Below are 12,723 nucleotides of genomic sequence, written 5' to 3'. Positions count from 1 at the left end.
TTATATAAATGGACACTTATCTTGGACCAAAATAAAAAAGCAAATTGGTCACTTATTATGAACCAGAAGGAGTATAATATTTACTCACTTGAGCAAGTTAGTTCCCACTCCACACTCTCAAGCATGGGCGAAGGCACACTTGGGTTAGGATGGTCAGTTGACCACCCTTTTATTGGAAAACTACATTGCTTATATAGGTAAAATATTAGGTTTTTAGAGATACATAACATATATTGAATATATTTTGTCGGATTTTTTTACTTATTTCAAGTTTGAACACCCTTAAGAAAATCATGGCTTCACCACTACTCTCAAGTCACTATGCACTACTATGAAGTCGAGGCATAGTAACAAAAGAAATTGAGCTAATTCATTAGGGTTCGTTTGGTACGAGGGATAAGGGATAATTACTTTCGGTATTAAATTTGAGATGAGTTTATCCCACGTTTGGTTGAAATAAAATTGTGGTATAACTATTCCCAAGATTAGTTATCACGAGATTGTAGTGTTATTTTATCCTTATAGGAGGGTGGAATAACTAATTCCGGAATAACTAATCATGTGAGAATTAATCATAAGATGAAGTGTTTCCCAATCAAACGACCCCTTAAAAGTGAGAAGTTTTATTTTGTGTCTCATACAATTTACACTAGCTGTATGAGGCTCCTTTTGTCTCACAAATTTGTGGACCCCAATCTTATATTTCTAGGTCTACAAAAATCTGGGTCCACAAAATTGTGAGACAAAAAAGTTGACTCATACAACTAGTGTCAGTTGTATGAGACACAAAATAAAATGGCCTAACTCCATAGTGTGCGTTGTTTCTTACGAATGAAAAAGGCAGAATGGCCTAAATGGCACCTATACTTGTCACATTTTGTCATGTCGGTCCCCAAACTTCACTTGTTTTCATCCAGACACTTTAACTTGATCAAAGCCTATATTTTAAGCCTCTTTGACCGTTGACCAAGCACATGTGGCAACAAAATAGTTGAGCTGGACAAAGTGGGTGTAATTCACGCGGACAACGAGCGTGCATATTAAAATTCTGAACAAAAAATAATTAAAATAAGAAGAAAAAATTAATAAAATAAAAATAAAAATAAATTAAAAAGATAAAGATAAAATAAGTCAAAAGAGATATCGTCTCTTTCAGTTCTTCCCCGCAACCCCACCCTCATTTAATTTCTTTTTCCTATTATCCCCACCCCCACCTCCACCCAACAAATACCGCACCCCTCTCTTTCCTCTTCCCTTTTGGATTATTTCCCCTGTATGTTGCTTCTTCTTCTTCTTCCCCACCACCCCACCCCAAATCCACCTCCGGCTCTTCCCTTTTCGATTTTTCCCCTTGTATGCTTCTTCTTCTTCTTCCCCACTCCCCCGCTCGTCCCTTCCAACAAAAAAAAACTCAATCCCTAAAGTCTTCTTAAACATTTCTGTATACCTATGGTGTTATTTTTTACTACTCTTGAATCCTGAACAAGTCAAAAATATACTAAAGGGGCAGCGGGTATTAATATACTAAAGGGGCAGCGAGTATTATTTTTCGAGCTAGACGAACAATGGACCATCGAACCTCTTCTCCGCCACCTAACGCCGTCAGCCATGGAAATGGACCATCGAACTTCTTCTCCCACTTTTCGATCTGGAAAAAAACATAATTTTTACTCGGTTTCTTTTCTTTACATATTTTAATTTTATTTCTATAATATAAAAAGGGAAGAATTGGAAGGGGAAAGGAGGAAGAACACGAAGAGAGAGAAGCAAGATGGGCAGGAGAAAGAACGTGAGGGGAGAGAGAAATCAATGAGGGAGGGGATTAGGGAATTAATGTTTGAATTTTAATTTTTATTTTAATTATTTTTAATCTACCATGTGACATGTCATCTACACATTGTTATTTTTTGACGTGGTAGCCAACGTGGAGGAGATTGTATTACACGCATCGGCGATCTTCTGTCATAAGCGTTTATTATACACGATTTAAAGGAGTGTAAGAGTTCAATTGGCAAATTATCAAGTTTGGGGATCGGCATGATAAAGTGGCACAAGTATAGATGTCATTTAGGCTATTCTGCCAATGAAAAAACACAAGTTGGGTTTTCCTATTTGAAGGGTCCTACCGAGGAAGGACATTTACTAATGCAAGTACGTACTAAAAAAATGAACATAACCACATAGGATGCTACTCTGTGATTACAATATAAGACATATCTCATTATTCACTTTAGATTAGTTAAGTCTTTGCTTTATTATTTTCCATGTTGGACTACTTGAGTGCATATACCTTAACGAAATAAATAGGATAAGTAACTACGCTTAATAACGTAACTTTGATTAATACGGGGTCGAATACCTTCTCCACCAATAGAAGCAAATCACTCTATGCAAATTCTTACAACATGGTTACTGTTATGGATAGTTTGTACATTGGATACTACTTTGGATACTACATTGGATACTACATTGGATGCTACATTGGATGTTCATGTTGTGAATAACTTAAAGATTAAATTTCCTATTTTATGTCCATCATCTTTACTTTTTATGCCTATAAAAGGCCATGTAATTGCAATGAAAAATTACACCAAAGTGAAAGAAGAAAACACTTCTCCCTTCTTTCTATCTCTTTTTATTTACATTTTACTGCATTACTTTTATTTTATAACACGTTATCAGCACGAAACTCTAATTTTATTCTTAACTCCCGCTAAGTTGAGCCATATTTTATTAAGGTATGTATCATTATAATCATCTTATTTATGGCAGTACATATCATATGCTCACTGTTTGCAGATTACTTGTGCGCTTGGGCATCTTAAATAGTTTAAGTACATTGCAGTGATTAAATAATTATTTCCTTCCGTGCTCAACTCTTAGAGGACCTCAAAGTCATCAAACTAGCTATGCACTAATGTCATACTTATAATATTCATGGACTCCCTAGATCAAAACATATCTTTAAGGCATTTTGAAGAACTGTGAGAAATAAATTGACAAGCAATAATTTTATAGTTTAATTACTTTATATTTATTGGAACATATAAATAATGTTAGTCACGTTCAGTTCTATTAACACATATATATCAATAATATAAAGTGAAATGAAACAAGTATGTAATTTCTACTTTATGGCAAGAATAAAATGAAATAGTAGATTGTTAACATGATATAGCTCTATTTTCATTTCTTTTACCTTAATCGTTTTGTTTTCATTAATTGTTTATTATTATAATTATTTCTCTAACTTATTCATCTTTTATGATAGTTTTCACTACGTCAAATTTATCAAAACTTGAATTTGTGGCACTTGACATCAGCGGGAGGAACTATTTATCATGGGTTCTTGATGCTGAAATTCACCTTGACGCTAAAGGTCTTGGAAATACTATTATGCAAGGAAATGAAGCATCAAATCAGGATAAAGCGAAGGCCATGATTTTCCTTCGTCATCATCTACATGAAGGGTTAAAAACTGAATATTTAACCGTAAAAGATCCACTTGAATTATGGATTAATTTGAAGGATCGATATGACCACCTAAAACTTACGGTATTACCGAAAGCTCGGTATGAGTGGATACATTTAAGGTTGCAAGACTTTAAAACCATAAGTGAGTATAATTCTGCTATCTTTAAAGTAAGTTCTCTATTAAAATTATGTGGAGACACTATCACAGATGATGACTTATTGGAAAAAACATTTTCTACTTTTCACGCTTCAAATATGGTGCTACAACAACAATACTGTGAAAAAGGTTTTAAGAAATATTTTGAGTTAATCACATGCCTACTTGTAGCTGAGCAGAATAATACTCTATTAATGAAAAATTATGAACCCCGTCCCACTAGGTCAGCTCCATTTCAGGAAGTGAATGTTGTAGCAACATATGATAAGTTTGAAAGAAAACAAAATAATTACCGTGGTCGTGGACATGGTCGTAAACGTGGACGTGGCAGGGGGCGAAACAATTATCGTCATTATGGTGGAAATAAATTGGAGAACAATAGGGTTCTCAAATTAATCATTCAAAAGGTAAAGCTAGTATGTGTCACCGATGTGGTATGAGAGGTCATTGGGCACGCATTTGTCGTACGCCAGAATATTTTGTCAAACTTTATCAAGCCTCCCTCAAGAAAAAAGAAAATAATGTGGAGGCACACTTGACCTTTCAAAATAATGATGATGAAGCAGGTCCCTCAAATAAATATGATTCTAAGGCACATCTTGCATATAAAGATGATGATTTTGAAGGCCTAACAAATATTACTCATTTAGAAGTTGGGGATTTCTTTGAGGATATTGACTGAAGAACTAATCATCTTACTGGGGAATGAAGCTATAAAAGTTGTTATGTTTATGTTTGCAACTAGTTTATTTTTCTTGAGTGTATTTTTCTAATGCATCATGTGTTGCTAGTTTCTACATTTCTAATGTATTTCTTAATGTTTTTTTCCTGCTTGTCTTTCATATTTCTTATGATGTATTATTTATCTTTTTTATGAAGAATATGAAAATTCCCCAGTCTTCAGTTGGACTCAAGATTAATAAAGATGATATATGTCTTCTGGATAGTGCTACAACACACACTATTTTAAAAGATAAGAAATATTTCTCTTATTTGGTAATGAAAGAAGCGAATGTTAATACAATATCCGGTAATACAAGATTAATTGAAGGTTCTGGAAGAGCCAATTTATTACTACCAGGAGGAACAAATTTGGCTATTGATGAAGCATTATATTGTAGTAAATATCAGAGAAACTTATTAAGTTTCAAAGATATTCGCCAAAATGGCTATCATATTGAGACTACAAATGATGAAAAGATTGAATATCTTTATATTACTACAATAATGTCCGGTAAGATATATGTGCTTGAAATGTTACCTGCTCTTTCCTCCGGCTTATACTACACAAGTATTAGCAGGATTGAAACACATGCCGTAGTAAACGAGAAGTTTACTAATCAAGATAATTTTATTATTTGACATGACCGGTTGGGCCATCCTGGTTCTAATATGATGCGTAAAATAATTGAGAATTCACATGGACATGCAATGAAGAATCAGAAGATTCTTCAATTTAAGGAATTCTCTTGTGCTGCGTGTTCTCAAGGAAAATTAATTATTAGACCATCAACTATTAAAGTTAGGATGGAATCCCCTGCATTTCTGGAATGTATACAGGGTGATATATGTGGGCCCATTCACCCTCCATGTGGACCATTCAAATATTATATGGTTTTGGTAGATGCATCTACAAGATGGTCACATGTGTGCTTACTATCAACTCGCAATATGGCATTTGCGAGATTGTTGGCTCAAATAATAAAGCTAAGAGCACAATTTCCAGATTATGCAATTAAGACAATTCGTCTTGATAATGCCGGTGAGTTTACATCCCAAGCCTTTAATGATTATTGTATTTCAACTAGGATAACAATTGAGCATCCGGTTGCTCATGTTTATACACAAAATGGTCTAGCAAAATCATTGATCAAACGCCTCCAATTAATTGCTAGACCAATGCTTATGAGAACAAAACCTCTCATTTCAGTATGGGGTCATGCTATTTTGCACGCAGCAGCACTTGTGCGGATAAGGCCCACAAGTTATCATAAAGTCTCCCCATTGCAATTGGCTTTTGGTCAAGAGCCAAATATTTCCCATCTTAGAATCTTTGGTTGTGCGATATATGTTTCAATTGCTCCACCACAACGCACAAAGATGGGTCCTCAAAGAAGGTTGGTGATATATGTTGGATATGAATCTCCTTCTATTATAAAATATCTAGAGCCAATGACTGGAGATTTATTTACGGCAAGATTTTCTGATTGCCATTTTAATGAATCAGTATATCCAACATTAGGGGAGAAAATAAGCAGCTGAAAAAGAAGATAGATTGGAATGCATTATCACTGTCTCATTTAGATCCTCGAACAAATCAATGTGAACAAGAGGTTCAAAAGATTATTCATTTACAAAATATTGCAAATCAATTGCCAGATGCATTCACTAACCTACCAAGAGTGACTAAGTCACATATTCCAGCTGCTAATGCTCCAATTCGAGTTGATATCCCGACAGAACAATTAATTAAAGCAAATGAGTCTAAGCCATGCTTGAAACGTGGTAGACCAATCGGTTCTAAATATAAAAATCCTCGAAGAAGAAAAGGAGCAAGTGATCAAAGTGTACATAACACAGAGGTAGTGGCTCAAGAAGAGCCCCAAGACGTAACAAATGATAAGACCTTAGGGGAGGTCCAGGTACCTAAAAATAATAAAAATGAAGAGATATCAATAAGTTACGTCTCAACCGGGAAAAGATGGAACCGAAATAATATTGTTATCGATAACATTTTTGCTTATAATGTTGTTGTTGAAATAATGCAACAAGATGAGGATCTTGAACCAAAATCTGTCAATGAATGTAGACAGAGAAATGATTGGCCAAAATGGAAAGACACTATTCAGGCAGAGTTAACTTCACTTGGAAAACGTGAAGTCTTCGGACCCATAGTTCGAACACCTGAAGGCATAAAGCCAGTAGGGTATAAATGAGTTTTTGTGCGAAAACGAAATGATAAAAATGAAGTCGTTAGATATAAAGCACGACTTGTGGCACAAGGGTTTTCCCAAAGGCCTGGAATTGATTATATGGAGACATATTCTCCTGTAGTGGATGTTATCACCTTCAGGTATCTCATAAATATGGCAGTACAAGAAAAACTTGATATGCATCTAATGGATGTTGTTACAGCCTATTTGTATGGATCATTAGACAACGAAATTTTTATGAAAGTACCTGAGGGATTTAAAGTGCCAGAAGCATATAAAAATTTTCGAGAAACTTGTTCAATAAAGCTTCAGAAATCTTTATACGGATTGAAACAATCAGGACGTATGTGGTACAATCGCCTGAGTGAATACCTGTTGAAAGAAGGGTACAAGAATGATCCAATTTGTCCCTGTATCTTTATAAAAAGGTCTGGATCTGAATTTGTTATAATCGCCGTGTATGTTGATGATTTAAATATCATTGGAACTCCCGGGGAGCTTCCAAAAACAGTAGACTGTTTGAAGAAAGAATTTGAAATGAAAGATCTTGGAAAGACAAAATTTTGTCTTGGTCTACAAATTGAGTATATGAAAGATGGAATATTTGTCCATCAATCGACATACACCGAAAAGATTTTAAAGCGATTCTATATGAATAAAGCACATCCATTGAGTATCCCGATTGTTGTGAGATCACTTGACATAAAGAAAGATCCATTCCGACCTCATGAAAATTATGAAGAGCTTCTTGGTGCCGAAGTACCATATCTTAGTGCAATTGGGGCATTAATGTATCTTGCCAATAATTCCCGACCAGATATAGCTTTCTCAGTAAGCTTATTGGCAAGATTTAGTACTTCGCCAACACAAAGACACTAGAATGGTATTAAACATATATTCAGATACCTCCAAGGGACCATTGATATGTGTTTATTTTATTCAAATGAATCCAAGCCATCATTGATTGGTTATGCAGATGCAGGATATTTGTCTGATCCACACAAAGGTCGATCTCAGACAGGCTATTTATTTACAAGTGGAGGTACAGTCATATCATGGCGTTCGACAAAACAAACTATGGTTGCTACTTCTTCAAATCATGCAGAGATAATAGTCATTCACGAAGCAAGTCGAGAATGCATTTGGTTAAGATCTATAACTCAACACATTCAGCAAACATGTGGTCTTTCTTCGAAAGAGAATATTCCAACAATATTGTATGAAGATAATGTTGCATGCATAGCTCAATTGAAAGGATGATATATCAAAGGAGATAGAACAAAACACATTTCACCGAAATTCTTTTTCACTCATGATCTTCAGAAGAATGGTGAAATAGATGTACAACAAGTTCGTTCAAGTGATAATTTGGCTGATCTGTTCACTAAGGCATTACCATCCTCAATATTGAAAAGCTGATATATAAGATTGGAATGCGTCGTCTTCGAGACATTAAGTGATTTTTCATCAGGGGGAGTAACTACACGCTGCACTCTTTTCCTTAACCAAGGTTTTGTCCCACTGGATTTTCTTGGTAAGGTTTTTAATGAGGCATCAAGCAATGCATATTATAAATAACTATGTATATCCCAATATTTTTTTTGTAAGTTTTTAATGAGGCACATTATCTTACATGGACATCCAAGGGGAGTGTTATGAATAGTTTGTACATTGGATACTACTTTGGATACTACATTGGATGCTACATTGGATGCCCATGTTGTGAATAACTTAAAGATTAAATTTCCTATTTTATGTTCATCATCTTTACTTTTTATGCCTATAAAAGACCATGTAATTGCAATGAAAAATTACACCAAAGTAAAAGAAGAAAACACTTCTCCCTTCTTTCTATCTCTTCTTATTTACATTTTACTGCATTACTTTCATTTTACAACAGTTACTAGTTTGTCAAATTAGTGTGTTCACGTCGTGTATAAACAAGCACGAGGCTAGATAAGCAACACTGCTAACAAGTAGTTTTGGTGAAATGAGTAACCACACATTGGTTTTTCTTTACTTACATATGGCTTTATCTGTATAGGCTAGCAATCGAGTCAATTGACTACAGGAAGTAGGGGTTCATGGTTCGAGTTGAATCGGTTTTTCCTAAAAAGAAATCAAACCAAGTAAATCGGTTTTTCAAATATTATAACCAAATCAAACCAATTAAGTCGGTTTTTCTTCGGTTTATATCGGTTTTTCGGTTATTTGTCGGTTTTTTCTTAAATATAAGACATACACTACCAAACACATATTCCGGCGATCACATTTTCAATGTAACACTATCAAATCAATTACCCTTTGAGAAATCTATTATTTACCAAAATATATTGATGATAATTGAATCAAATAGTGATGAATAATTTAAGGACTCAATTAAAAATATGTTATTTTTAACACGAAATGAATTCTTACACTAAACAAAAAAAAACTACCAATCAAACTAGAATGTAAAGGTAAAGAACTATATTAAAAGTGCAAACTACTAACATTTACCATAAATTTTTTGAAACTTTGTATAACAATATACATATATATAGGTGTAATAATAAATTTGAAACAGCTACTCCTATAGTCGGTTTGATTCGATTTTTTTCTGATTAAAACCAAAATCAAACCAAATTTGATCGGTTTTTAAAATTCAAAACCAAAACCAAATCAAACCAAAAAGTATCGATTTCTTTGGTTGGTTGGGTTTGGTTTTCGGTTTGGTTCGGTTTTTTGGGTTTTTATGAACACCTCTAACAAGAAGTAGGTTTTGTATAATCATGAGCTAGGTGATCTCCATAATACGAGTAATTACTCTTCTTCATCTTGTTGTCAAAGATTTGATTTTAAATATTGGCAATATTTCATTTTAGTTTTGAACATTTCATTCAAATTTGAGGAAAACAACCCCAAGAAAAGTTTGAACCAAGAGTTTGCAATGTCATTGCTGCCTAGCAGGAGAAAAGTTTGACTGCTCGGCTGTGACTTTTGTGCTAATTTGCTTTCTCTTGGCATTCACAAGAACTTTTACATTGTCACATAACTTCGGATAGCTCTCCATAAAAAGCGAAATTAGTAACGCGTGAATAAAGTAGACTACTTGCTACAACAAGTTAAGACACATTAATTGTGTATATAAGTCAAATCCGTCTCCACAAAAAAAAATCCATCTAAAAAGGAATAGGGCAACAGCAGGTAAAAGGGAAAAAACTGACATAGAAGTTGATCTGATAATAAGAAATTGATCAAAGGAAAGCATCCATCTCTACTTAATGAGGCAGACATAAAACATAAAATTACTCTTAACAGATACTTCATCCAGAAAACTATGGAACCAAAATTGTTGAATCAAAACTTCAAATGAGTTTATATGAAATCAGCAGATGATCCCAAACAACCCCACAACCAGTCTACTAAAACTTACTCTTCTTCAGCTATTCTTCCTTTCTCACTCACATAGATACCATCCAGGAACTTACGAATATCTTTGTTCTTCACATGGCATTTCTGTCAAAGAAAAGAGAGGAGTTCAATAAAACAGAATCAAGAATGCAGAATAAAGTGCAGAACCGCATGTCTAGAGGAGTAAAAAGAGGGACTTTTACCTGGTTTATGAGGGCAGCAGACCGAGAAACAAGCTCAATGTCATTCCCATCCAATACCAATTCATCCTTAACTTTCTCGGACCTAACAACAGTAACCCCTTCAAGCATATCGACTTTCCTCACCTGATACAGTGAAAGTAAGAAGTTAGTTTGCTACTTCCTACTGTACATTTTAAATCTAACAAGGCAATGCATCCATGAAAAAACTACTTCCCTCTCTACCAATTTAAGTGAAACTTTTTTGCTTTTCGAGATCCAAACTTCTTAATTTTTACTGTGCATTTACATATTTGAAAACTACGTAAAAATATTACAAGTCACAATAATTAATAAGTCAAAATATTTAAAAGACATAACAAAAAATTTGCGGTCTAAGAGCAACTCATTTGAATCTCGAAATCCGAATAATGTCACATAAATTGGGCCAGAAGGAGTATCAACTAAACTCAAAGGTGGTCAAATTTGTGAGGAACATATCACAGACAGTACCTTTAAATACCACAACAATTCTCAAATAAGAAATGGTTTATATGCTACTGCACGGTGATCCCCACAGCATGCGACAAAATTAGTTATTTTTATGGTCAGATGGTGACCAAAACACACTCAAGAAATCAATATTAATTCGAACAATGTGGCGTCAAATTTTAAACAATTAGCATAAGAAGAAATTAGAAGAACAAATCAATTCATCAAGGAACACTTTCCTACAGCTATGTCTTATGGCAAGAGGCTTCAAATATCTTTTCTTACATTAAAACCAAATCATCCTTCCCTTCATCCATTGATTGCAGTTAAGTACTTTACTCCTACAAATATTTCAATCCAGCTCTCTAGTTCTCTTAGCTATCATTAAATTTATCTACTCATTGAAGAAAAGCGACAGTCCGTCACGAACTACTTGACTTCATAAAACTAAAATTGCAAAAAAAAGAATGGTATTATGACATTGTCCAAGTGCATTCCCTATTGAAATGTTAAGAAACACATTTCAATCATATGAAGGACTTGGAAGCACATTGCTTAATCAGTGTCATTAAAAGCCATTGCTTCGTCGCTTGAAGCGATGAAGCAATGGGTAAGTCATGCGCCTCAAAGGAGTGTGCCCAGTCAGTTCTTAGAAATGCTTTTTGTCACTTTTGTGTGCTTTTCGCTTTTAAAAATAATATGCATAATACAGCAACTGCAATTATATAAAATTGGTATTTCAGAGAATCGCCATCTTCTTTTCTTAAAAAAATGGATGGAGGCTACAAATCAAACATGTAGCAAACATAGACACCTGAAACGTCAAATATTGAAAGATACATATGGGCCACCCTATTAACTCTTATTATTAAGCAGCAAATTAAAGCCAAATAACCTTTACCAGCAAAGGAATTTCACTCAGTAAGACAAACTGTGCAGACATCTTCATTCCAAAACATTTCAAATAGGAGTAGTATTTTACATACAGATTTGAGAATTAAATAGTAAAATGAACCAGAGGCAAAACTTGGAGAAAAACACCAAACCATATTTTAACAGAATACTCAATTAACACCAAATCTGCAAATCATAGCAATATCTCACACACCAAAAGCTACAGAAATTCTAGCAGTTAAATACATCATTTCCAAACGCAATCTCCTAATCAACGTAAATACACCATAGACACATTATTAAGCAATAGCAAATAAAAACACATTATTACTAAACATTAACATAAAAAATTCAAAAATAATTTTACCCTTTTCTCGCCAAGAAAGTTCCTGATCTCAATAGCCTTGTTCCCACCAGTGATAGAAGCATTGATAGGAAAATGGGCATACACAAAACGCATCTTGTAACGGTACCCTTTAGTGACACCAGTTATGAGATTCTCAACGTGACTAAGTGCAGTGCGAATAGCAGCTGTGGTTTTACGAGATCCAAACCAAGCATCAATCTTGAGCTTTTTCTTTCCAGTTTCTTCATCTTTTATGAGCTGAAAATCAAGATTCAAGTGCTTGAAGTTGCGGGTTAGTTTTCCTCTCGGTCCCTCCACTTCTATTTGCTTTGCTTTTACCTTGATTTTCACCCCATCGGGGATATCCATCGTTTCTGATGAGAGTATAGTCTTCATTTTTGGTGTCTCTCGCTGCTTCTGCCCTCACTACTGCCTACCGGCTTCCTGTGGCTGACCAAAAACCCTAGAGTGGAAAAGTTTACACGTTGGTTTTTATATGAAAATTTCATAGATGTTTGTTTTATTATGGGCCAAATGGAGGTCCAGTTGACGAAAGTCCAATTCATTGTGCATTTTGTACAAATGGCGTGGGTTGGCCGGTTTCTGGCATGGTATTTAAAGCTTAGCCACATTTTCAAATAAGGAAAAGGCCAAATTACCCCTGTACTTTTGGAAATAATTTAAATATATTTTCTGTTTTACTATTCAACCAATTAATCGGATTGTAAAACGGAAGTATCTTTAAGGAACTTTTACATTCTTATACCATATAGAAAACCTTATTACCCTCAATGTTTAAGGTTTGATATAATTACATTTAGTATACCAAATTACTAATTCTATACCATAGTGTAT

General features: G+C 34.4%; 1 protein-coding gene across 1 annotated transcript; it reads right to left on the bottom strand.

Annotated features, from left to right (window-relative positions):
- Positions 1-9,704: 9,704 nt before the first annotated feature.
- On the bottom strand, positions 9,705-12,346 carry LOC107819630 (large ribosomal subunit protein uL6z/uL6y). Its single transcript, XM_016645759.2, has 3 exons — positions 11,890-12,346; positions 10,161-10,283; positions 9,705-10,062 (listed from the first exon to the last, which is right to left on the bottom strand). Exons 1-3 carry the CDS (start codon positions 12,262-12,264, stop codon positions 9,976-9,978), a joined length of 585 nt encoding a protein of 194 aa, XP_016501245.1. The 5' UTR covers positions 12,265-12,346; the 3' UTR covers positions 9,705-9,975.
- Between the last annotated feature and the right edge of the window lie 377 nt (positions 12,347-12,723).

Source organism: Nicotiana tabacum, chromosome 5 (assembly GCF_000715075.1).
Source record: "Nicotiana tabacum cultivar K326 chromosome 5, ASM71507v2, whole genome shotgun sequence".
In the NCBI taxonomy this organism is placed as follows: Eukaryota; Viridiplantae; Streptophyta; class Magnoliopsida; order Solanales; family Solanaceae; genus Nicotiana; species Nicotiana tabacum.
This window is presented reverse-complemented; position numbering and strand designations above follow the sequence as displayed.